Below are 26,121 nucleotides of genomic sequence, written 5' to 3'. Positions count from 1 at the left end.
ATAATTAAAGGGAGCTCTTGATTAAATGGTAAATTCAGTAATTTGAACCTTAGGTTTGGGAAGCATCACACACAAATCATGTCCTTCTGCAGTGTTTTTAGAACCCGGGAGACTGTCATTCTTTTTTGTTACATTTTTGAAAACCAGCAAAATCACTTGATTTTTATTAACGTTGGAGCAGGAATTATTTGGGAATCTATGTAGTTTATGTAGTTCTTATTAACTAGGAGAGGGGATTTTACACGTTTTGGTCACTACCCTCTTAAGTTTGAAAAAGTGGGTATTTTTAAGTTGACATTTTATAATACACCTAAAATTTTTAATTATGCTTTGAAATAATTTAAAGATTTAATTTCTGGCATGTCGCTGTATAACTTTTTAAAAAATATATGCAGTGGAATCTAGGTACCATTGTCAATTTGATGCCCATCATTAAATTACTAGAAAAAAGACATGAAAGGTTTTTCTTCAGTAATCAGACATTTATATATTTTTTATTCATTTTAGCTCTCTCACAGAATTTCCCCCTAATGTAGTGTATTTATTTTTAAGAGGTTTTACTGATCCATCATAATTTTCTGCAACAAAAACATGTAAAAATTAAAAATGATTTCTGAGCCCCGAATGTTCTAAGTGTTTGAGGAGATATTACAATTAAAATTAATACACATCATCAATACAAACATCTCATATGTGAGTGGAGCTTTTTTCTGTAGTTACTTTAATTAACCAAGGACAAATATTACTTATTGCTGGTTTAAAACAGAGTTTAATATCCACTTTTTCATATTTTTTTATTTTGCCAATATATCCTGAGGAACTTCACACTTAAGTAAGTAGATGAGAGTAGTCTATGTTGGTGGATAGTCAGTTCTTTAGTTCCCTTCTGTCTGCAGATCAGATATCTATTATCTGACGCTAATAACTAATGAACTCTACAAAATGCCACACCCTCCACTGGGACATGTTGACTGGGGTTTCAGAATGAAGAGCTTCCTTTCCTCTTCTCTGGGAGTTTGGGGGAGGGGATCAGGGTAGAGGAGGCGGCCTGGGCGTGTGCGTGCGCCGTTTGTCTGCCGAGCCGTTGCTGAGCCTGTCTGTTTCCCCGCAGAGAGCATGATGAGCACACCGCCTCCCGCCACGGAGATGCCACAGCCCCAGCCGCAGGCCCTCCACTACGCGCTGGCCAATGCCCAGCAGGTCCAGATCCACCAGATTGGAGAGGACGGGCAGGTCCAAGTAGTATGTACCCTTCTACTAGTCTGTGTCCGTGAGTGGTTGGAGGGGAGGGTGTGGCGGCAGGGATCAGGAAGGGCCAAGCCCAGTCCTCCCTGTGTCTCTGAGTCACATGGATAGCTTGGGCTGAGGGGGAAGTACCATGTCAAAGTAGAAGTAGTTAGGGTACAAGCCCTTAGCATTTCATAATGAGTGTGACTACTGGGTGACCATGTCATTGTCATGGCCCCTTCGTGGCCCTCCTGTGCTGCACCCACTGGTCACTGGCAGCTCTAAGTGTCTGTGCTTCTGCCTGTCCTGGGAGGTATCAGAGATGTATCAGATATTTTTTCATTTCAGAAACAGGGCACCCTTTAATTGGGGGAAGAAGAAGTAATTTCCTTTTGGGGTCAGTTGACAAAGCTGGTGGCCTTAGTTATTGTGTAGTACTTCCTTTGGGTTGTGTGATGCACACTGAGCTTGTGTGGGCAGTTAGCATGGGGGTGAGTCCACATGGCCTCGTTGCCCTGTCTCTGGCTGTGCCAGCCCAGGTGGAAATTTCTCCAGAACCTTCATGGGTCCTGTGGCTGACGTGTTGGAGGCAGGAACTTTGCTAGGGAACAGGATATTTTCAGTGTGCACCTGAGATCCTGTTGATGTGTGAGTCACACCAGCCTCTTTGTCATACGCCTGTATCACTGGGCTTTCTCTTGAAAAGCCTGGTCCCAACTCAGGGTGGCTTCAGTTTGATGTTGCATTCAGCACACTGCTTGAAAAGGGTGGGCTTTCAGAAAGTGCTGATGAGGAGTTTTAAATGGGTTTTTTCTTTTTCCAGAGGACATGAAATATAGATAGTGATTCCTTTGTTTAAGTGATAGTCATAAAGACAGTTAATCTTAGTAAGAAAGTCTTGTGAAAGAATTCCGGAATAGATAACTTGGATGCAGGGTGCACATAGACCTAGTAAAATGAAATCAATAGAAATTTTTATAGTAGTTAACTTTAAAATCCATTTTCATCAAGATAGAATTTTAAATAAGATCATGGGTATTCATAACACTAAGCCAAGTTAAGCTTTATAGGAATTATTTATCTGCCTGTATCTACAAACATAAATGCATTATATAGTTGGATGCTTTGATTTTTTTGGAACCACATTTACTAGTGTTTATACCAGCTGTTTAAATGGTCATATGTTTCTGTGATTTAAAAAATATTGCCTGGCCTGTGTTTAGTGTAGATGCACATGTGTGGCTCCCCTCCCCGCAGTCCCACGCCACCGGGGGGCCCTCTCGTACTCCCAGATCGCTGGGAGACCCTCCCGGCTAGTTCCGTGGGGTTTCTGGTCCCTCTGAGTTAATAGTATAATTTTCTTTAAGTTATTCTAATTCTCTGGAAAATTCTGTTTCCCTTCTTTTCTGTTTGTCTTTCACATTCTGAAATTTGCTTGTTCAAGCAAGTTTAAAGACTTAACAGAATTTCCTTAGGCCCCATTGCTCCTTTAAGAATTACTACAAAATGTTCTGTATGCATTATATACTAAAAGTTTAATTTCAAGAGGCTGTTTAGTAGTTAATACTATGTACATACTGTATTGCATTATTCAAGATTTTAGTCTTTTTTCGAATTGGGGGTAGATGATCAAGAACAAAACTTTCAGAAAGCATTTCTTATTTCCTCTAGTTTTGATTTTCTTCTGATGCTTCTTGTTGTCTTCTCTCGCTGCGGATCCCACAGGGTCACCTCCACATCACCCAGGTGCCTCAAGGGGAGCAGGTGCAGATCACGCAGGACAGTGAGGTGAGTTGTAGCCACCAGTGCCCACTCCGTGCCTGTGGGCTTTCTGCATTCCGATCTTTGTTAAATGAGGTAGACAACCGGGAGTTCCCAGACAACAACATGGAGCCCAGCGTTGACCACCTGGCTGTAATTCCCTTGTGCATCCCCATCTTTGTAAACGCTCGCTGTGTTTTTGCGCCTGGCTAGAGCTCCCCTCTGAAGACCCCACTTCTCTCTGCCCACCCTCCTTGTCTTCCCATCCGAGATGCAGACTTAGCTTCCAGCATGGCTCTGACCCTGCTCTCCTGCCTGGAGAGCTCGCCAGCATGCCGGACTGGGAAGGAGAAGTGGGGCCTGCTCCTGTGATTGTGGCCTCGCAGGTGCTCCTCCGTTCCATGGGCCTAGGCTCAGGCTCTGTAGGACAGATGCTCATCTTGTGGGTTGGTTGGGAATTTATGGTTTTTTTCCCCCTTAATATTTTTAGAGGCAGAAGGGAGAGAAACATCAGTGTGTGGTTGCCTCTTGTACACCTCCTACTGGGAACCTGGCCCACAACCCAGGCATGTGCCCTGACTGGGATTCAAACCAGCGACCCTTTGATTCATAGGCCAGTGCTCAATCCACTGAGCCACACCAGCCAGGGCTGGTTGGGAATTTCTTGAGACAGCACATGTATGTCCTGTGAGCTTTCAGTGTATCTTTTCATGGTCTCCCCACCCCTTCCACCTCTAAGATTGCCTCACCTGTCTTAGATTCATGAGACCCAGGCTTCTTATCACTGGTGTCTGTGCTTTGGTGTTCTACTTTTCATCAATTCTAATTCATGGTAAGGACAGAATTCAGGGAGTCTTTTCCAGCTGCACAGTGCTATTATATGTGTGTGTCAGCTGCTGTAGGGGGTTGGTACATGAAGGTCAGGTTGAACATCTGGGTTTTTGGAAGGTGAGGCCAACCAGTCATGGTGCTGATATTCTCTGAGCTCCTTGGGGGGATCTTGTCTTTCTAGCCTTCTTGTGCAGGGCATGGGTGGTTGGTAGCTGTCTGTTGTGGGGACACTGTGGACTCTTCCTACAGCACTGGACAGTGTCAGCAGACTTGGTGCACTTGCCTTGTGACTTTGTCCCATGGCTGCCAAGAGGTGCTCACGCTGTGTGCTGACCGAGTGTGGTGTGGAATGGCATGCCCTATGCATGTGGGCCAGGAGCTGAAGAACAAACCTGTTTCTAGGCCATGAAAATGGTATCAGCTGTGTACATGACCTGCACTTGTGGTGTGTTGTTACAAGGTGTCAGGTTTCCTCACATACCAACTGTGAAAGCAGGTGCGGGACCAGCGGTGACTATGGATAGTCCTGACTCGTCAAAGAGCCTTTCAGGAGATGCTCTTGAGAAAAGTGTCAGACTAGTTTCAGAGCTGCTTTATGGACATTTCTCTGTATTCTAGCAGTCACCTACGCTGCCTTTTTAAAGCGGATATGACATTAGTTCCCTTTTGGCTTTCCAGTTCCCAGAACCTAGGGAACTGACGTGGAGGTGGTGGTATTTGCTTACTGATGCGTGGATGAGGCACTTGCCGAGTTCCTGTTCTGTGCGAGTTGTGTGCTGGCTGTGGCTGCCATGTGTAGTGAGAGTTGGAGGCTCCCAGCACTGTACGGAGATGATTGTGCTGGGAGGGCCCATCCAGAGACCGCGGGGCTCTTGGGAGAGGGGTTCTGGGATGTTTTACAAGGAAAGTTTTTTCATTTGGACCCTGAAGGTCTGTCAGTGTGCACAGCATGCAAAGGGGAAGAGATGAGCAGAGGTCCTAAGGGGAGAATGGGGAAGGCCGGCTGAGTGTATTCCTGTGAGAGGAACAGTAAATACCTGGTCAGAGGAGGGATCGATTCCTTTATATGAATAATTATTGCACTAATCAGCACATCTCCAAATGAGTGAATGGGAGAGAGTATGCTGGTATGGCCAAAGCATCAGGCAGGGGAAGGAGAGCAGCAGGCAGTGATTGAACTTGGAGGTGGCCCTGGAAGGCCTGAATATCAAGGTTAAGGAACTAGAGGTGATGGGAGAGGAATCTTTCAGCTCACCCTAAAGTGGGTTGTATGTGAAATGTGCAGAGTGGTGCAGGAAACCCTCAGACTAAATGGGGTGTCTCATTGAAAACTAGGGAGGCTTCATTTTGAAAGGCACAGACAGGTGGGGGCCGGACAGACTGTTCAGGGGTGTCACTGTAGAAGGCATGGCCTCTCAATCAGAATGCTTAATTTCCCTTAGCCATTTGAAAAGAAGGAAACTGGATATAATAGTAATAGGAAATAATATATATTTGTTTCTATATTGTTTTTGCAAGAAAAAAATCATTAGAATATTTCTTGAATCTCAATTTTTAAAATAAGTTTTGCCCCCTTTTTTCAGTTTTTGAAACTGAACCCCTCTTGTCTAAATAATCCCATATATTTTGTTTCCAGTAGGAATTAAATGCAATGAATTAGAATAAATTGCTGATAGTACTAATGATTTCTTTGTAATTTATAGTATGCAATTGTCTTACCACAATAAAGTCTTACCTTACTCATTTAAAAATTAAGTAATTATTTTGTCAAAATGAGGATGTCTATAGAGACATTTAGCAGAACCTACCAAGCTTAAGGCAGTTGTTATTATTTTTTAAACAATGAAAATGACATTGTAACCGGTGAGACCCCAGCAGGCCTGTGGTCTGGCTGATGGTATCGTGTCCTGCCAGTTGCCCTGCATATGCTGATACACTGTAACTGTACAAGGCGTCCCATGGTGTGTAGTGTCCCGACAGTCACCCTGTGTGTGCTGATGTGCTGTAACTGTACAGGGCGTCCCATGGTGTGTAGTGTCCCGACAGTCACCCTGTGCGTGCTGATGTGCTGTAACTGTACAGGGCGTCCCGTGGTGTGTAGTGTCCCGACAGTCACCCTGTGCGTGCTGATGTGCTGTAACTGTACAGGGCGTCCCGTGGTGTGTAGTGTCCCGACAGTCACCCTGTGCGTGCTGATGTGCTGTAACTGTACAGGGCGTCCCGTGGTGTGTAGTGTCCCGACAGTCACCCTGTGCGTGCTGATGTGCTGTAGCTGTACAGGGCGTCCCGTGGTGTGTAGTATCCCGACAGTCACCTTGTGCGTGCTAATGTGCTGTAGCTGTACAGGGCGTCCGTGGTGTGTAGTGTCCCGACAGTCACCCTGTACGTGCTAATGTGCTGTAGCTGTACAGGGCATCCCTGTGGGCGCACAGACCTCTCCATGCCACTTTGGATTCTTGTGAGTCTAAAATTCTCTCAGAAAATTAGCAAAAAAATTACATTTGCTTTTGTGGTCGGGGTATGATGTTTTTTGTTTTTTCTTTTTTGAGTTTGTTTTAGCAAGAAAAAATTGTAACCTATTAACTCAGCTTAAATATTTTGTTTCAGGTATTTATTGCTGCAAGGGTTGAGTTTTTAGAATTGGTGTTAATGGTTTTGCAGATTATTTACTAATAACATGAGGAAGTTCCTGCCGTTGCCTGTGTCTTGAAGTCATTTTTGTCCTTAATCTCTCTTTTTTCCATTCCTCTTTTACAGGGCAATCTACAGATACACCACGTGGGACAGGATGGGCAGGTAAGTGGTCACCTTTCTTTACTTCAAGCTTGCTTGTCATGGCGGATCACCAGACACTGCGTTGCCCAGGGAGGGCGTAGGGAGCAGGGAGCCAGAGGGTGGTCTGCATTAATCCCAGGGAAATAATGGCTTTAGTCCCGGTGGCTAAGGAGGTCCTGAAGGTTGTGGGTGTGGGGACTGCAGGGCTCTGGGCTCCATCTGCTTCTTTGTGGGGTTTCGGCAGCTCTGTTTTATGGATGAAATCTCCCTGGCCTGTTTATCACTGCTCTCTATAAAATGGACATGAATATTGTTGATGACAGTGTTTCTACAGTAGCTGTATATTTTAACAAGGGAGGTTTTGTTCATGAATATTGCTGTCATACTCCAACTACTATATTTTTTCTAATCTCAAACAAAAAGTAACTGAGGCAGTCATTGAACATACTTAATATGAATTGTCTTTACAAAGTGAGGAGTGCTTTGCTTCCTAAGGTCTAGTAAAATAGCTGGTGAATTCAAGGATTAAAATTTTCATGTCCTTTTGAAGAGTTCCTATTAAAGTGATGATTTTAACCTCTGAATAGTTGTAAAAACGTATCTGAATGATATTCCTTTTTTGTAAAACGTATGAACCATAAACACAAAGCTTATTTGTTGTCAAGATAATAATACTGGTTATTCTCAGAACCAAGTGCACACTCCCCTTTGAAACACCTGTATTCCATTGTCGTTGGCAAGGGCCTGGTGTCTGCTGTGAACAGGTCCTGGAGAAAATGTATCCTTGGACTAGCAAGTGAAAGGATAGTCCAAGGATAGTCCTTGGATTTTCTCTTGAACCCTCAGAGTACCTTGGGAGAATTGCAACAGATCTTAAAGCATTTGCTTAAATTGGAGTTTCTTAGTTTTAAAGTTTCTTCTTGAGCATACACATGAGGTTTTAATCAGTGTCCTGAAGCAGTATTGGTATATAAATATAGCTGCTGTGGAAAAGAGCCAAAAAGCCAAAGAAATGCAAAAATTTTAAAAAAGAAAAAAACAGCCCACAGTTGTTTCTCTGTGCTGTCTTGGTGATAAAATTGTTGGCCAGGCCCAGGAGAAGTCAGCTCTCAGCAGTTTTAGTTTGATGTTTCTCTTGGTCAGGCAAGAGATGGGCAGGAGGGAATGGGTCACTATCAGTAGTTTATCTCTTTGTTTTTGACAATTTAGTGGTTTGTATTCATACTGGGAGTGAAATTGGATTCTAATTAAAATGTTGTTAAACTTTAATTGATGAGAAAAGTAAGTTTGTTGCCTTCGACTTTCCCATTGTTTCTGTCTATTTCTGAGCAAAATTCCATTAGGGATTTTGAAATATAATCAGGTTTCTATACTATGTTACTATGGTGTCACTGTGTTCATCAGACAACACCATTCCAAGTAAGTCTTGAAAGCAGAGAACCCAGCTTTTGTGGACAGGTATAGCAGGCAAAGGAGCTCCGTCCACAGTTGTCAACTCAGGAAGGACTCCTAGAGTTTACGTCCAAAGAGGCTCCTTCGGAAACTTTCCCAAACAAGAGTGCTCTCCCACTCTCCACACTCTCCAAGTGCTGCTGCCTCACTTAAGTTCATGTTCATGCTTCATTGGCCTGTTCACATGAGCGGTCGTGATTTACTGCTCATTTATGTCTGTTCAGGCACATCTTCCTCCAAGTTCCCACTGGAACTTGCTAATTGTTTCTCTTAGCAACCTCTCTACAAAATAAACAGAACTACTGCACGGATCACTTTCTTTTATTTTATTGTTATCCTGTTACAGTTGTCCCAATTTTCCCCCCTCTGCCCTCCTCCACCCAGCCTACTTCCCCATTCCCACTGTCCATCACCACACCATTGTCCGTGTCCATGGGTCATTCATACGTGTTCTTTGACTAGTCTCTGCCCCTTCTTTCCACTATTATCCCTTTCCTGCCCCACTCTGGCCACTGTCAGTCTGTTCCACGTTTCCATGTCTCTGGTTTTATTTTGCTCGTTAGTTTATTTTGTTTATAAGATTCCTCTTATAAGTGAGATCATATGGTATTTGCCTTTTACTGAGTGGCTTATTTCACTTAGCATACTATTCTCTAATTCCATCCATGCTGTTGCAAAAGATAGGAGCTCCTTCTCTTTTTCTGCTGGTAGCATTCCATTGTGGAAATGTACCACAGTTTTTTTAATTCGCTCACCTACTGGCGGGCACTTAGGCTGTTTCCAGCACTTGGCTATTGTATATACTGCTACTGTGAACGTAGAGGTGCATAGGTTCTTTTGAATTGGTGATTCGGGATTCCTAGGGTAAGGATACTTACTTCCTGATGCTGGGGGCTGTTGAGCCCCTTCTCACTTCTGTTCCTGTGATATGGTCATGTTTTTCATGGGTGTTCTCATTTCTACTAAGATGTGTATCAAGGGTCTTGCTTGTGTTGGCTGAGTGTTTGCTAAGTCAGTGCAAAGCTCCTGTGAAAGCACTTCTCCCTGGTTCCTTGGGAAGGAAGTGTGCTGTGCTGATCGCTGCTGCTGCTGCTGCTGCTACAATTTGTAAGGTCAGCTCCTCAATGAATCTTATTTTCAGAAGAGAAATCTGATGCCTTTACATTGCGTTGAGTTTATTATACTACATTTACATAATCTTGTAACGTGGTTCTGGCACTGGACCATCCTTTTTGAGTCATATATTTTCTTCAAATTAAATATCAAGAGATTCTAGTCCCATCCCATATAGGGGTGTGGCACCTGGCAGGTTCACAGGTGGGTACGCTAAGGGCATATGAGTGCCTGGTTACTTTGCAGACTTGGGGGCTTGGGGCAGCTGTGTCCAGTGCTTCCCAGTCCTGGAAGAGGGATCTGGAAAGATGACCAACTTGCAGACCAGCAGAGAACCAGAGGTGGGAAGCCACATTTCAAGGGATGGCCATGGCCACAGCAGGTTCGAGGCACTGCTGGGCCTGGCGGTGTGTTCAGGAGTTTCCTGTTCTCTTCCCTCCATTTTTGGCCGTGCACATTCTCCTGTAGTGATCATTCCTTGTCCTTCGTCTAATCCGCTGGTTTTGGCCAGATGGCCAGATTCGTTAGGGTTGAAGTTAAGATGCTGTCACTAATTCTGGCCTTGGGTTCTGGACCAGGATACCTCCTTGGAGAAAGATGCATGGGCCTGCAGCTTGTCCTTCAAATATTCATGTGCATTTGTGGCTTTGTTCCTGGTGATTCTTATTGTTAAAAGTCACATTATTAAACAAGTTAAAACTGTGCTGACTTCTCTTGTCCCCAATCTGACCATAGGTACTATTGGAGTGTAGGTGACTTTTTATACCACTACATGCTACTGTCTACTTTCTTACTCAGTGAGTATTTTTAAATTAATCATTTATTGTGTGTCTCCATGTCATCCTGCTGAGAAGGTTAGGAAGAGAAGGAGCCCTGTCCTGGAGGGTCAGTTGCAGCTGCTCTGTGCTGGGAGGTCCTGCTGGGAGCAGCTCTGGACATTGACCCAGCTAATGCCAGACAGAAGCCTTTCTCCATGGGGCCCTGCAGCCATGTTAGACCTAATGCACCCGAATCTCCCACTGACTCTCTGTCAGAGGAAGTTAGGGTTGTAGGGTAGTAGGCTTCCCCTACCCCCGGGGGGCTCTGTGATGCTAGGCACTCAAACTAGGGGAGGGGGTGAGAGGTGAAGCACCCTTTCAGGGCTCTTGCCCTACTGACCACGTCTGTGCACTCCCACGGTGCTATCTCCTGACACCCTTGTTTTGGCCACAGAGGAGGCCCAGCTTTGGGATGGGATATTGTTTGACAGAGAGCCAAGTGGGTGGGAGAGTTATGACTGGGGTCCAAGTCTTGCCTCAGTGCTACCCCTCCATCCCTGTGTCGTTTCTCTGCTTGGGTGCCCTCGACTGTGAAATGGGACCTGCTTCAGGAAGGTACGCCATCACCAAGGGCAGAAGGCTGAGCAGTGTCAGCCTGGCATCTGGTTGGCACCTGATGGATGCTCATTATGCACCCAGGCGTCTCCCTGGGAGAGCGGGTGTGTTGTCCAAACCTTCAGAAACTGACTGTGCAGCAGGGTGTGGGAGTTGGGACTAGGTTCTGAAGAAAGATGTTTTTTATGCTGCACACTTAGAAAAGTAAGATCTGTTCTGTTCTTGAGTGATATCACTGGACTGTAACCCTTAGAAATTCTAGGTATAGATTCTGGCAGAGAACATCCCTTTAGAATGTGTGTGCGTGTGTATGTGCGTGTGAGAGAGAGAGAGTTTAGAGACATTATTTAGAAAATGATATACTTGAAGCAGTATATGGGAATGGGAAATATTCCATTTCTTCTTAAAATTATGGCCATGAATGAACCTTTCAAAGAAGGCAGATCATCTGAACCTCATTACTGTGAAGCAATTTGGATTAGAACTTAGCTTTTTTAAAATGAATTAAAATTATTTGTTAAAGAAATGCCAAACATAATATAAACATGTTTTAGTAATCTTGAGGAATGGTTAGCAAGTGGAATCTTGGATGGCAGGAGGCATTATGTTTGTGTTATTGAAAATCCCAGATTATGGCTCACAGTGCTGCCAAGGTTTGGACTTGACTGGCATGTGACTGTGCAGGATGCTGGGGTGGAAAAGGCTGGGGATGCTTGTTCTGGTTCCTTGGAAAAAACTGCCAGTCACATTTCTTACCAAACTTCCATTAGGTACAATGGACATCTTGGTCAAGGCAGCCTTTTCATGCGTCTCAGTGGTTTTGTTCCTTTTCCTGAACCAGGAAGTCAAGTTTAAGCAGACATGAATAGAACAGTCTTCAAAGTGTTCATGGTACTTGGAAGGTCAAGGCCCGAAATTCAGTTCAGCCGAACTTTGGTGATTGTGTTTTCTCAGCCTTGCTCCTTTGTACATTAAAAATACTTGTAAGATTATGTGGACATTTTAACCTTAGCAAAACATTTTATAAAAACTTTTAAATGAATAGAACCTGGCCCAATTTTGAGCATTGATGAAGAATGGTGAGGTTAAAAACATATTTCAGGAGTGACCCTTAAATTATGATTAATTGTACCTGTGTTTGCATAACAGTGTTACTGTCCTTCAACTGGAACTTCTTTAGTCATTGTCCATAACATCTAGACACATGTCACATAGCGGTTTGCATTTTGCCGTCCAGGGTCTCCTTACCTCCCATGTGGTGTCAGCCTGATGGTTCTGCTCCTCGAGACATGGGCTCTTCTTTAGGGGAAAGTGGGGATTCAAGCAAAAAGATGCACATCTTGAGGAGGGGAGGGGAAAATTTGCTTTCTGGAATGAGCGCCTTTCCTGTGAGTAAGCAGCGGCCTGTGCCTGGGGCGTGCACGGGTGGGCAGTCATGTGTGCTGCCCGCCTCTGCAGTGTGGAAGGCAGGAGCCAAGGCGCTCGGTGCACATCGACGATGTTGCTGCAAAGTTGAGCCCTTCCTGGGAAAATAAAGAGGATTCCTGAAACTCCTTCCAACTTTTAAGATTTGGATTTGAGCCTTAAAAGTAGGGCCTGTGCACACAGTCCCCTCAGAGTAGAGCAGATCAGCACCCAGACCCAGCATCAGGCACTCTCTCCTTTCCTCGTTAGGTGAGTTCAGGAAGGTATTTGGTTGGCCCAGTGGTGCTCTCACACCTGTGCTTTGCCAGAAGAGCTTTTTTGGGTGAGAAGGGGAAAACAGGCACAATTACCCTCAGAGAAAGGGAAGGGAGGATGTGCAGAGCCTGGGGTGGCTTGCAGTCATGCTCTATCCTTGTCCTACCTCCCCTGTGGGACAGGCAAAGCCACCTCTGTACGGTGAAGCCTGCACATTGTGGGGTCTGGCGAAATAAAGCACAGTGTGCATTTGCTGTCCTGTGAGCCCTTGTGAGAGCAGAGATGTGTGAGGCAGAGCCTGGCCCAAGCCAGGCTCCTTCACTCTAGATCCCTGCTCTCCCTGAGCACAGGACAGGAAGCCTTCGGCACGTGGGGGCTCTCTGCTTTGGTGTTCTGAATGGAACAATGGTGGTACATACCAGCCCCTCCCACACCCTGCCTCTTCCCCGATATTGCTAAAACACTCACAACTGTTGCGTCCACAGAGAATTTCTGCTTAATTCAAAGCCTTTAAAGCACCAGTGACCTGATTTTGTAGTGCTTCAGGAACTCATTGCTGGTGTGTTTGGTGTACTTTGTGGTAATACACTAGAATGTTGGGTGTGAACATGCTTTCTAATTACATGGCTAGGACTATGTGCTGTGATTATATAGTTTCTAAGATATCTAAATTTGAGCCCAATTAGCAGCATCCCCAGGTGCTGGCAGAAGGAAACCGTGGTCTCAGAGGGCTAACCCGTGGGAAGATGAGGGGAAGCTGGTAGGTAATACTTCTAAACCAGGAGAACAAGACCGCGGGGCAGAGTCAGATGTAGTTAATCACAGCACACGCCAGCTTCTCAGAAATCACATGCAACTCAAACAGTTGACTTCAATTTAAATGGCGAATTTTGGGTAAAAAATTCCCAAGTTTTTATATGGAATATTTAGATACTCACTTTAGATAGCAAGAGGTACATACATGCCTTGGTTTTGATTAATGTGTTGTGATCGAACACTTGGCCAAGTCAAAATAATTTTCCAGAAGTATCTAATCAGTTAGAGAAACAGCTAAACAATTGGGTTCAGTTTAGGAGATTACATTGCAATTATAGAATTAAACATGGAAATAGACTGGGCAGAGATTAAATTTGAATAGTGGAGGAAAAACGTGGCCAAAAAGAAAGGATGTTTATTCTGAAAATGTCCTCAGTGTCCAGCTGGCTTCCACAAAACAAATCACAATGTGTAGGTATAAGGTATTAAAGTTTACATCTGTGTGACAGGTGAGGGAGATGTGCCCTGCCCTGCGCTCTGCAGGGGGCTTTGTGGAGTCAACATAGGACACGGGCCTGGCTTTGGCACCATAGTGGAGGCAAGAGTGCTCCAAGGTCGCACGCTTGGTGACATGAAGTTCCCAGCCACATGACTTCATATCAAAACCAGACATCTCCTGTAACTCATTTCAGTGATCTGAAATGAAAGTGCTTTATTTTTCCCTCTTACTTCTCTAAAGATAATTGTTTTCTTGGGGTTTTTGATTGCATAAGGCGTAGAAAATGTGTTCTTTTAATTAGAGCATCATGTAATACTCCTCAAATTAAGAACATTCTTCAGGAGAGAACGGGCATGTGGGCCTGGTTTCCAGTCCTTTGCCAGATGAGCATTTCAGCCGCATTAACAAGGATGTGAATCCTTGTCTTTGGGGTTAATTCAGATATTTCCGGCAAGATCCACTGGGAGAAGTGCAGTTAGACAGACGTGGCACTTTGCAGTTAGTGTGTGCACTGCCTTTGTGGCCTCTGCTCTTGAAGATGGCCTTGAACTTTTGAGTTGCCAGTGAAACCAAGTAAGTGGTCTGTCTCTACCTTGTCATGTAAGTGGGAATGATGGTTGAATAGGAAGTTACTGTGTCCATAAAAATCCCAGACATTAACTGACATTGGCATTGCAGTACAGAGGGTTCTAGTTCTAAATCTGCCTGAATGAGAACCAGTCATGAACAACTCATGATTCAGTTGTAGAAAAGTACAAACAACCAGAAATTCATACATTTGTATACATTGTGTAAGTATGGATGTATGTGTATTTGTTGTATTTTAAATTATTTGATAATAAGTTGCAGATGCTAAAAACTTTATCATAGAACTTGTAAGCACAAGGACCCTTCCCTACACAACCAGTTGTCATTCTTGTTTCAGTTACCTCGAGGTGTATTAACAAACCACCCCCAAACTGAGGGCTGAAGATTATGACCATTTGTTATTTTTCATGACTCTGTAGGTTTATTTGACCCAGCAGGGGATTGCTCCAGGTCGTGTCTCTGGGATCATCTGGAGTCATCTGAGGCTCAGCAGACTGCCCTGTCTGGGGGCTCACTCCCAGGGCTAAAGTGTGCTGGCCTACGGCGTGAGCTCAGCTGGAGTGACCACCTGAGTCCCTCAGATCTCTGCTGTGCAGGCTCCCTGCGTGGCCTGGGCCCTCACAATATTGTGGCAAGATTCCAAGGGGGGATGGAACCAGCATTTAAGAGCTAAGGCTGTGGGTCCTGCAAGCCCATGTGGTGACTGTGTTTACTTGGAGGGGTAGTGTGGGACATCCACGCAGGAGTCATGAATTGGGAAAGAGGAGGTGTGAGGTTGCCTGCGTCTCTCGGCGCCCATGCTGTGCCTGACATGACTTGACTCTGAGTTCTTTAAGACAGGGCCCGTGCCCTGCCCAAGTGCACATGAGGCATGCAAGGAAGCATGGGCTGCTCTGGAATTCGGTGATGCTAATGCGAGGCACCACTGCACTTGGAGGATGGATGTATTTTGACATAGACAGTTATTGGGAGAATCCCGTGCTGCAACTCCCCCCACCCCAAAATGACCTTCCCTGCTCAGGCTGATGGGTTGGGGGTTAGTGTATCAATGCCAGTGTCATGGCCTAAGACAGATAGATAGCAGTGTACCCATGTGGCATAAAATCCACATCGAGAAAATTTATAGGATTAATTAACTGTACTTTGTTGAGGTAGCTTGGCTAATGATAAAATTAGTTACATTTTCATAATTATACATTGTTAATTGTTTAATCATAATTATTGTTATTTTCTTACAATTGTCCCAATTTCCCCCCCTTTGCCCTCCTCTGCCCATCCCAACCCTGCTCCCACAGTCAGTTCTCACACTGTTGTCCATGTCCATGGGTCCTTCAGATATGTTCTTTGTCCATTTGGGTGACATTGGCTAATAAAATTCCATAGGTTTCAGGTGTACAATTCTATAATACATCATCTGTGTATTGTATTGTGTGTTTACCTTACCACCCAAGTAGTTATCAAATTGTTAAAAGTCTTGAAATTTTTTTGCTTTTAAAAAATTGGATTTTTAAAAATATAGATTTATATAGTTTCTGAGATTATTTTGCATTTTGCTCATCTTGTTTCTTTGGACAGTTTAAGAAGACAAAGAAAAGACCTAAACATTTATTCATGTGGCTAAGAAATAATGCTCTAAAAGCAGTCTGTTTACAGATCATTGGCAGGTGCTGCTGGCTGACCTCAAATTCCTCTTGAAGCACATGCCTGTGGCTCCTCTCTGTTTTCTGGGCTCTTTAACACCCAAGGACAGGTACCCATTCCTGAGAGGGTGCTAGTACATTCATTGTTTTAGTTAATACTAAGTTGCTAACAAAGACCAAGCACATTCCAGAAGTCAGGGGTCCCTTTAGCTTTGATGTAACATATGAAGGTTCCCCATCATATACAATTCCCTTCAGACACTAAACTATGTCTTTCTTTCCAAACATCACAGGGAGTTTGCCATCTCCCTGAAGTGACTCAGGTATTCCTTTCTGGAGCAGGACATGGCCTTTCTCCTATGTCATAATGTCTGGTAGTATTCTGTAGAGGAAATGAGACAAATTCAGGAACTAGGTAAGTGTAACTCCTCTTTTACACATAGGGACAGTAGGCAGTAGCTTTTTCAGGGTTGTGGAGGGAGGTGAAATCCGAGATGGATGCAGACCCCAATTCTCATGACTCCTGAAGCTCCAGACTAGCACTATACATCTAGAACATCATGATCACTATCATGGACGCCACTGCCACCTCCACCATTGACTCAGACACCGGCCTTCAGTGTCTGCGGTGTTATGGATGAGATAAGATATATTCACACGGAATACCGAGTCCTGTGGATGAAAAGGGACAGCACGGCTACTCTCTCAAGGGGAGAGTGCTCCAACCCTTGCCCTGACAGATTTTTATTGGATTTCAGTTTGCACAGGAATACAGGTAAAGTTCATTAATCATTGTCAGGCAGTAAGGATCAAACAATAGATAGCATACAGAGAACTATTAGGGCTTATTCTGAGTCAGGGTCTGTTAGCTAAAGGGCTACAAAACTTTGGGAAACAAACCCATTTCCTGCTCAGACCCTTATCATTTAATTGAGGGTATTCTTAGCATAGCAGGTTTTATAGAATTTTGTGTATTCTTTTCTCAAGCCCGATGGCCTTAGAGGAACACCCGCTCCTGTTTCCAGCACAGGGCTGCCCCACCCTCTGTCATTGTTTCAGGCTCGAGTCAGGCAGGGGAAGTAAGGCAGCCAAGAGATCACGAGACTTCTTGCAGACATAATGAGGACTCAGGCTATGTCAAAACCGAGGAGCAAGGGTCCATCACCCCCTTTTGCTATAGCCCCCCAAGTCCTTCCCTGGAGCTTCCCCATGATCTTGCCTGTCTTAGGTTGTTCCTCCCTTGGGGGGAACCCATCATTGGGTTACCCATCATTGGCTGATCAATCAAGCATTGGGGGCCAGTTATGGATGAAGTAAAAGGAGCAGAAGCAGCACTCCTGCCAGGGAGATAAGCTTTGTCTCCTTAGAGGCCTGTGGCCAGAAGGTCACTCACTCAGCCTTAGCCATGGCGGGGGTTACAGCTTCTGAAATCAGGCAGGGCGGTTCCCAACATCTCCCCCTTTTTTGTTTTTGAAATCCATTGTAGCTGTTAAGCCTGTGAAACCTACTGTTTGCTGTTTTCGAATGTGATCACAAGAAAACCGCTTCCATATACATCATAAAGTGCAAATAAGGATTAAGACAAGGAGGAACCCGAGGGCTGCCATGACCCAAACTCGTAAATTCAGTCCATTGAAAACAATACTAAGTTGCAAATGCAAGGGAACGACCAGAGTAACAGGTCTGGTTACACTTAAATCCTTGGGAGAATTAGCGCAGACTTCAGGAAGTTACTTTAAAGATAAATGTAGTAAGTGTTCACTGCCTGAACTCAGGGTGAGAAGGTTTTAGCAAAAGCAAGTCACAAAGCAGCCTAGATATAGTGCAGGCCTGGTTTCCCATGGGAAAACTTCTTCATGGGCGTGCTCTTGTGTGCCACTATGCCCCCCGCTGGTTTACCACGTGAGGGCCGGGCCACATTTCCATGTCTCACAACACAGTTCCCTACACACATCACCAAGGAGTCGAGTGAGTTTTTTGATGACCTCAAGCGGTGTTCTAATCTGTCTTCTCTACTTCCTTACTTCTCTACCTCTTTCTGTTGAGACTGAGATGACAGTGTTTCCTTTGCCCAGCTCACAGGAGTTTTGGTTGGGAGTAAGGTACCTGAAGCTATGAAATGTCCGAGAAAAGTAAGGAATAAATCTGTGGGAGCTGTTTCCTGCTTTGTTACAGTGTGCATTCAGCAGGGGCTTAGGTGTGGAGCAGAACCAGGAAGCCCCACAGTGCTGTTTCCACATAGAGGCTGCATGCACGATGTGGAATTTGACTCCAGCAGATTGAGATTTAGTGAGATTTGAACACTGACTTTGTACCAGACTCTGTTACTAGGCAATATTATATCGAAATATTCAAATCTGGGTCAGCTATTTCTCAGTATCTGGAAGATTTCCAGCCACTTAGGAAATCTTGAAAGACTTGAGCTTTAGTCATGCTGCTTAGATCATGGATCATGAAGTGGTTTAGCACTGTTGGAGTTGGTGTGTATTTTGACACTGATAGGTTTTCTTTTCACAGTTGTAGCTAGTGTCATCTAAAATGTGCATGAAAAGTTTGTATGTGTCTGTAGGCTAAACCATGTGAGGTCACTTGATAATCAGGGGGATTCTGTGTGTGTTCTGGTAAGCCCATCTTCGTAATAATGAACACACCATGCACACACGCACACACACACAGTAGTATTAAAGTTAGGTAACACAGTGAAAGTTCAGGTTATTCTCCTTGTCTGCTTGTGAGATAATGACCAATATCCAGCTAACAATGGCTTTGGCATTTTTTAAATTTGTAAACTAAACCTTTCTTGGCTTCTTTGGCATTTGTGTCCTGCCTTATATTTTGCTTAAAGGTAAATTTTAGTAGCTTTCAGAATTTTTTCCATGAAATGAGGCCTTCTAAACCCAGCTGGGAAAAAGATTTGAAGAAATGAGAAGTAGCCAACATTTTATGTGTAGAACTTTTTGGAGTGTGTGAAAAAAGTGTGTGTGGGTGTGTGTGGGTGTGTGCATGCACGCACATGTTGGGTGCCTTTATCTGTAGCAGTAAAATATTTTTGCATTTCTGGGAGGCTTTAATCCACTTTTAATGGTTTATCACACTGAAGAGAACTATGTGAGCCTCCCAAATGGTATATGCTGATCTCTTCACTTCTACTAAAAACGTTCCTTCCCTTCAAGAAAATATGTTCCTGCATTGCATGCCAAAACACAAGCAGCGATCTTGGAGAACCTAAGTAGCTCAGGGAATTCATTCCTATGGAAGAGTCTTCTATACCAGAAATGGTAGAAGAGATCATTTAAGCCATTAAAGGCCAGAATGGAGTGAGTTTGGTGTCGACTAGTTCCAAAAACGTCCTAGAAAAGGCACAAGACAACTGTGGTCTCCTGCTGCCTGGGTGAGGAGCCTGGCCTTCCGGCAGCCTGGGCTGGACGGGACAGTGCGGGTCCATCGCCCCGTCTAAGGCAGCCGGCCTGGAGGGACCAAGGGGCCCACGGTATTCCCTGCTGCTGGTGCTAATTTTTCAGGATTCCTTTTGGTGCCCCACAGAGGCTTGTTCTGTGAAGCAGAAGGGGACCAGATGCCAGTGGGCACAGAGGACCTGAGAACTCACCGTGCTGTAGCTTGGTCTCTCCTGAGCAGTGTGGACTTCTAGGCTCAGGTGATGATTGGTTGGTAACGCTGATGAGTCCCCTTAGGCCTGTTTTGTCCCTGTGGTTGTAAGGGACACGACTGTTTGAGGTCGGGAAATATCAGGAAAAAGCTGGAAGACAGTTTTGGCTGAGCAGGGTGTTATAGTGATTTTTAGAGAGAAGTTGGATGAAATGATCACTTAAATGTGTATTTTCAGAATTAGGTAGTTGAAATGATGATTCTTTGAAGGAGCTCTTATTAGTGTAGGCTGAATTAGCTTTATAGCAAGGGTGTCAAACTCATTTTCACTGGGGGCCACATCAGCCTCGCAGCTGCCTTTGAAGGGCTGAATGTAATTTTAGGACTGTACGAATGTAACTACTCCTTAACTAGGGGCAAGGAGTTCAGCGCTGCAGCCAGGCAGAAACAAGATGCCAGGCCGAATAAAACAAGGTGGAGGGCCAGATTCGACCCACAGACCTTGTGTTTACCACCTGTGCTCTATAGTGAAACGCCAGACAGGATTTCCAGTGATTTGGACACAAGGCATGCTGGTCACTGTGCTCATGGCCACCCTGGGCCCCTTCGGTTGAGTTCCACATCAGACTTCTGACTTGAGATGGTCAAAGGAGGGGTGGCAGGACTTAAAATTCTAGAATCTCTTTTTGATCAATTTATTATTGTCAAATATATGTTTAAAAGGTTAAGTCGTTTTAATACTGTTAGATCTGATTTTTATTCATTTTTATTTCACACATACCTGGGGTAGTACCAGATTATCAATATTTAATGATTGATGAATGAATATAATAGTAATTATTGCAAATTAGCACTTAGTTCATTGTAAGATACACAAGTTAATTGAAGACATTTTGAAACACTTCCCTTTTTAAGCCATTAAAAATGTAACATATATTAATAATTTTAATCATGAACGATTACCTGGAAATGTATAAAAGAGTACTTACTGAAAACCTACAGCTTAATAACCTAAAAAATTGTGGCTCCTCAGTAATTCTAATTTTCTTTTTAGTGGGATTCAAGTTGTTGAACTATTTCTGTGTAGGGAAGTTTTGGTGATTTCTTTGGGCTTTTCTGAAACTTTTTGTCACCCTCTTTTAAATGTGTCTGTGTTGTCTGCTAGCAGGACTGCTGTCATAGGAAGGAATTGTCACCTGGTTGGATGGGCAGCCTGAGCCCATGTCTGGGGCTAGACCAGTGTACCTGTTGGTTTGAGTGCAGAGCATCTGATTAACATATAAAGGATTCTTGGGACCCAAGAATTCTATTCTATAAGCCATCAGAGCAGTTGCTATCTGTTGAAAGGAAGCAAAGTTGCCACTTCTGCACCAGAAACTTAGTTTCTGAACTTCTGATTTGTGGAGAGTGGAGGTGGGTGGGAGGTGAAGTTGCAGAAGCAGGAATGTACCTGTCATTAGCTCCAGATGTCTCACTTTTACACAGAGACATTGGGACATTTCACTAGGACATTTTATACCTATTCTGAGCAGGCCCTAGCTTTTCCCTTGTGCAAATTCAACGAGCTCCAACTGGTCCACATTCACAAAACTGGCAGATTGTTCTTCCTGCCCCTCACTGTGGTTCTGTTTGAACTCTGGTGGTTCCATTCCTAAAAGGAAGCGTAGGTAATGGAGAAAACTCAAGGCATTCAGGTCTGGGAAGGGCACCGTAATTTGCAGTGTGTCCAGTGCTGCTGGTCCATGGTCTGCAGATTTCAGGAGTGCATTGCCTTCATCGCAGGGCACTGAGCAGGGAGGAATTGAGGCCATCAGAGGAACCACCTGCTGGACAGTCCAGTGGCAAGAGGCATGAACAGTGGGGTCAGCAGTGTTCTGAGTTCTCACAGACAAGAAGACACCAGTGAGCCTGGCTGAAGTCTCACTGAGCCCCCGAACCATTCAATGACAATTACTGCAGAAGGAAAAAAACTTCAAGCACAGTGTAATTCCCCACTTTTTACTCACTCTGATAGTGAACTGCTGAAGAGACTGTTAAAATCAGTGTTTACGAGGAATCCTTCATGGAGAAACCATGGACCCAGTCTAGTCAGGGTCCCTGCTTAAATTGTGAAAGCTGCTGCTCTAACAGTGTGTGGAAATGGCTAAAAGAATCCTGTGCTGTTCAATTCACTCGCTAAGCTGGGGGAAACTGGAGGACATGAGGACCAAATCCCTATCTCTCATCAGGAGCCTGCAGTCGGTGGGCCTTTTCACAAAGACAGGTTTACAGAGGAGCATACAGTGCTCTGTCTGCACAAGGAGTTATGAGAGATTGGCACAGTCCATAGCAGAACTAGTGTAAACGCTAGTATTATGACGTTTTATGTAATTCCAGAGCAGAGGTCCATTTCTGATCAAGTAACATACCAAAGAGTCAGGGTGCTTCCCCTTATTCTGAGCAGCTGGAAGGTTCTGCGTTTCTTCTTGCAGGGGTAATTAATTTGCAAATATTTGATAAGATTTATTACCATCTTCCTTGACATTTTCTCTAGGATTTTCAGTCCAAAAATGAAATGAAGTATGTGTGATGCCACTGGGTTTGGATTGAAGAGAGAGTGTGGTATCTGAGACAATCTCACACCTATCTGAGACAGGCATGTGTGGTGGGGGGTAAGAGACAAGGAACGGGGCGATTAGGATCACACTGAACTGATAGCTGCTCTGTGCATAATAAACATTCAGGGCATGCCGATAATTTAGAAGCGATTTTTGTGTTTACACAAATACAGTCACTTATTGTTAAAATTCAGGCCATTGTTTTACATTGACTCCCAAAGTAAAACAAACAAAAAACTTATTAAGTGACCCAGACTGATTTTTTGTAATATATTTTTTTATTTTATTGATTATGCCATTACATTTGTTCTATTCCCCCCTGCGTTCTCCTCCAACCTGCACACCCCTCCCACCATTCCCCCCCTTTGGTTCATGAACATGTGTCTCAAGTTCTTCAGATTCTATATTTCCCCTACTATTCTTACCCTCCCTATCTATTGTCTATCTACCGTCTATGCTACTTATTTTCTGTACCTTCTCCTCCTCCCACTCTCCTGTTGCTAACCGTCCATGTGATCTTCATTTCTATGGTTCTGCTCCTGATCTAGCTGTCCTCTTAATTTGCTTTTGTTTTAGGTGTGGTTGTTGATGTCCTTTCACCATTCATCTTTTTTATCTCCTTTTTCTTAGGTAAGTCCCTTTAACATTTCATATAATAAGGGCTTGGTGATGATGAACTCCTTGAATTTGACCTTATCTGAGAAGCACTTTATCTGTCCTTCCATTCTAAATGAAAGCTTTGCTGGATAGAGCAATCTTGGTTGTAGGTCTTTGGATTTCATGACTTGGAATACCTCTTTCCAGCCCCTTCTTGTCTGTAAGGTGTCTTTTGAGAAATCAGCTGACAGTCTGATGGGAACTCCTTTGTAGGTGACTGTCCCCTTATCTCTTGCTGCTTCTAGGATTCTCTCCTTCATTTTAATCTTGGCTAATATAATTATGATGTGCCTTGGTGCGTTCCTTCTTGGGTCCAACTTCTTTGGGACTCTCTGAGCTTCCCGGATTTCCTGGAAGTCTATTTTCTTTGCCAGAACGGGGAAGTTCTCCTTTATTATTTGTTCAAATAAGGTTTCCATTCGTGACTGTTCCTCTTCCCCTTCTGGTACCCCCTATAATTCGGATGTTGGAGCGTTTAAAGATGTCCTGGAGGTTCCTAAGCCTGTCCTCATTTTTTTGAATTCTTGTTTCTTCATATTTTTCTGTTTAGTCATTTTTTCCTTCCTTCTGGTCTGCTCCCTTGATTTGAGTCCCAGTTTCCTTTCCATTACTATTGGTTTCCTGTGCATTACCATTCATTTCAATTAGTTTAACCTTCATATGTTCCTTTAATTTGTAACTAAAATCAACCAGTTCTGTGAGCATCCTGATCACCAGCGTTTTGAACTGTGCATCTGAAAGTTTGGCTATTTCTTCATCGCTTAGATTTATTGGCTCTGGGGCTCTGAGTTCTTCTTGAGCCATGTTTTGATCTGTTTGTGCCTGTTACATATGAGGAGAGGCACCTTAGGCATTCACCAGGGCGGGGCTACCCAGGTCGCTGGGTTGTGACCCTGTATGTGGGAGCAGGGTCAAAGTGGGGCAATAGAGGTCCTCTCTGCTCGCCCAGTCCACCTCACCGCTCGTCCTCTGACTGTTTACCTGAGCGCAAATGTGCGAGCCCGCCGCCCTGCGCCGCCGGGTCTCAATGCTAACCTCTTCACTGGTTTATCTGCGCGCAAATGCTCAACCAACCGCAGCCTGCCAGCTGCACCTCTTCCCTGTGTCCACCTGTAGCTAGCTCACACCTGGGATCCACGCCTTCTGCTGCCTCGGGTCGGGGGGTCTTCCCTGCCCGACCCGCTCCACTGCTGGCTTTGCCCCTCTCACCGGTTAGCTGAGCAGTTCATTGTTTTCGGATTCCGTATTGTCTATTTTCTGTGTGGTTTGGTTGTGTTTATTGTTGTTAAAACTTTGTTGGTTTTAGGTTTGGTTGTGGGAGGACACAAAGTGTTTCTACCTACGCCTCTGTTTTGGTGGAAGTCCTCCCAGACTGATTTTTAATTCTGCCTCTTCATCTGCCCCTTCTAGCTGTTGCTTTCTTTCAACAACTATTCTCACTTAATGTTCCTGTGTCATCAGGTGCATGCATGACACCCAAAGGCGTGCACTTGCTATTAGGGACAGTCTGTAGAAATAAGCCCTGCACTTGCTGTTGAAAGTTGGTCTAAGCTCTGAGGATGGTGTTCCTGCTAGTGAAAGATGAAAATGAATTTGTGCCGAAGATTTTGAAATGGAATTCCTTAGAATGGTGATAGTGTGGGCCAACAGCCCAGTCCTGGATGCTCCTATCCATCAATGGATGCATTATCTCATCAAGAGTGGGGCAGGCAGTGACCGAGCAGTGAGCCGAGAACCCTCCTAGGTCACGTGCCACTGGTGGTCCATAGCATTTGAAGGCAATCAGGTAAACTGGGTCCAGTCAATAGAAGGTTTGCTGAAATAGGATGGAAAAAATGTGGATCCTTAAAAATAGGTCCTCATGAAGTTAACAGTTGGCAAGTCGTTTTGAGAGAATTATCTTCCATTTGGGATGATGCTTTGTTGGCACCTGAGTTGAATTCCCAGAAGCCCCTCCAGAGGTAGGGATACACCAAGGCCAAATACTCTGTGACTGGCAGGTGTTCAGACAGGTCAGCCAGGAGGAAACTGAGTGAAGGGCTGGAGGCTGTTTTCTTTCCAAACGCTCTGAAGTATAGAGGATTTAGGGTAAATATTATAATTTTCCTTGTTTTAAAGGGAAATTAGTTTTAAAGTCAAACGGGGCTCTTGAGGTTTCTGAGTTGTATGCTTTGCTGTGTAATCATTCTTTTCACTTTTTTCAGACACATCTCAGTCACACACAAGGGGTTGGCTCTGGCCTCCTGGTGCAATGGAAGCAGCCAGGAGGAATTGCTGCAACTGCATTCAAAGCCCCTTCTGTTTGGTTCTGCTTTTACTGGCCTGTGATCCCAGGCACATAAGTTAGCCACTGAGGCCCCATTTCCTCCTGGCAAAGTGGAGCTAATGATAACAAACAAGATGGCATCTGTGGCGAATACGAAATGCGTGGCCAAGGCCCCAGGTCCCCAGCCAGTCCTACTGCTCCCATGTAAACTCACTGGCCTGGGGAGTCCTGCCCACCACCAGGGCTTTGGGTCCATGTCTGCTCAACTTCAGGCTGAACGATGATTGACAGGGGCTTTTCTTACTACAGTAGCTTCTCTGTGTCCTGACACTTGCAGCTGTCAGCAGTAGCCAGGACGTCCTCCATAGAGACACACCTTGTGGTGGAGCAGGAGGCAGGGGCATCCCAGTTGTTTGCTTTTTTTGTATGAATCCTTGTTCTCCTGACTCGGTCTTCTCTAGGCTCTGTCACCCATTGGCTTCCCTCTTATGCTTGGCCAATGAGGGGTGCAGGAAGAGGGAATTCCAAGTTCCAGGCCTTTATTTTGCTGATTGGCTCCAGGCCCTGGCCTGGCTGCACCCTCACCTCCCAACAGCTTGAACTTGTAGCTTAAACCCCGTATCTGCCAAATGGTGTTTCTGAGATGGAATCACCTTCAGGACAGTTTCCCCTTCCTCCCTCCTTTTTTCCGCCTCTCACTTGGAGTTATTGTGGTGGTAGTTTCTCGTTTCCAGTGCATGAGTGATAGCCTGAACACAGCCTCATGCTAGGTGTGATATAGAAACACACTATAAGTGTGAGCTCGTTCTTCACCAGCAGCCCACACTTTCCTCACCAGAGGTGGCCCACCATTTACTGAGTGTGAAGTGTTGCTTTTTGGGTATTTTTCATTTGGACAAAGTGTAAAGAAATTTTTCACATCCAAAGTTGACCATTTGCGTCATTTCTGGCTCCTGGTGTCATTTAATCTGACCTCAGAGTGGGGTGCCTTGAGCGCACTATGCAGTGAGAGCAAGCAGTTTGTCACATTCAAACCAGGCTTTTCTCTGTTGACCAAAGTGTTTGCAAATGGCATGCTGTGCTTTAACAGTGCAAACGACTCCTGGTCCCATCTGAATGGCACACCGAGAGGAGAGAAAAGGATGCCGGTTTGGTACCTGCTAAGGTGTTCAAGGTTGGGAACCCTTCAGATGCTGGGGCACACTAAAAGGCTGTTGTCCTTGCCTGTCTTACATTTTCTACTTTCTGAACCCCAGAGGTCAGAAACATAGTCACTCAGTGCCAAGGAGCCGAGGTGAAT

The 26,121-nt window shown here is 44.6% G+C and overlaps 1 protein-coding gene across 8 annotated transcripts in view; it reads left to right on the top strand.

Moving 5' to 3' along the window:
* BANP (BTG3 associated nuclear protein) overlaps positions 1-26,121 on the top strand; it is a 141,309-nt gene that overhangs the window by 80,765 nt on the left and 34,423 nt on the right. For 6 of the 8 annotated variants that reach the window (XM_037142360.2, XM_037142357.2, XM_037142358.2 and 3 more), the window contains 3 exons: positions 1,112-1,242; positions 2,944-3,015; positions 6,577-6,615. In XM_037142360.2, the coding sequence (XP_036998255.1) occupies positions 1,112-1,242; positions 2,944-3,015; positions 6,577-6,615 (242 nt within the window). The remainder of the gene's footprint in view (positions 1-1,111; positions 1,243-2,943; positions 3,016-6,576; positions 6,616-26,121) is intronic. The other 2 variants (XM_037142359.2, XM_037142362.2) reach the window with 1 other exon arrangement.

The sequence above is a fragment of the Artibeus jamaicensis genome, unplaced genomic scaffold (assembly GCF_021234435.1).
Source record: "Artibeus jamaicensis isolate MK-2021 breed Jamaican fruit bat unplaced genomic scaffold, CSHL_Jam_final contig_464, whole genome shotgun sequence".
NCBI classification, from domain to species: Eukaryota; Metazoa; Chordata; class Mammalia; order Chiroptera; family Phyllostomidae; genus Artibeus; species Artibeus jamaicensis.
This window is presented reverse-complemented; position numbering and strand designations above follow the sequence as displayed.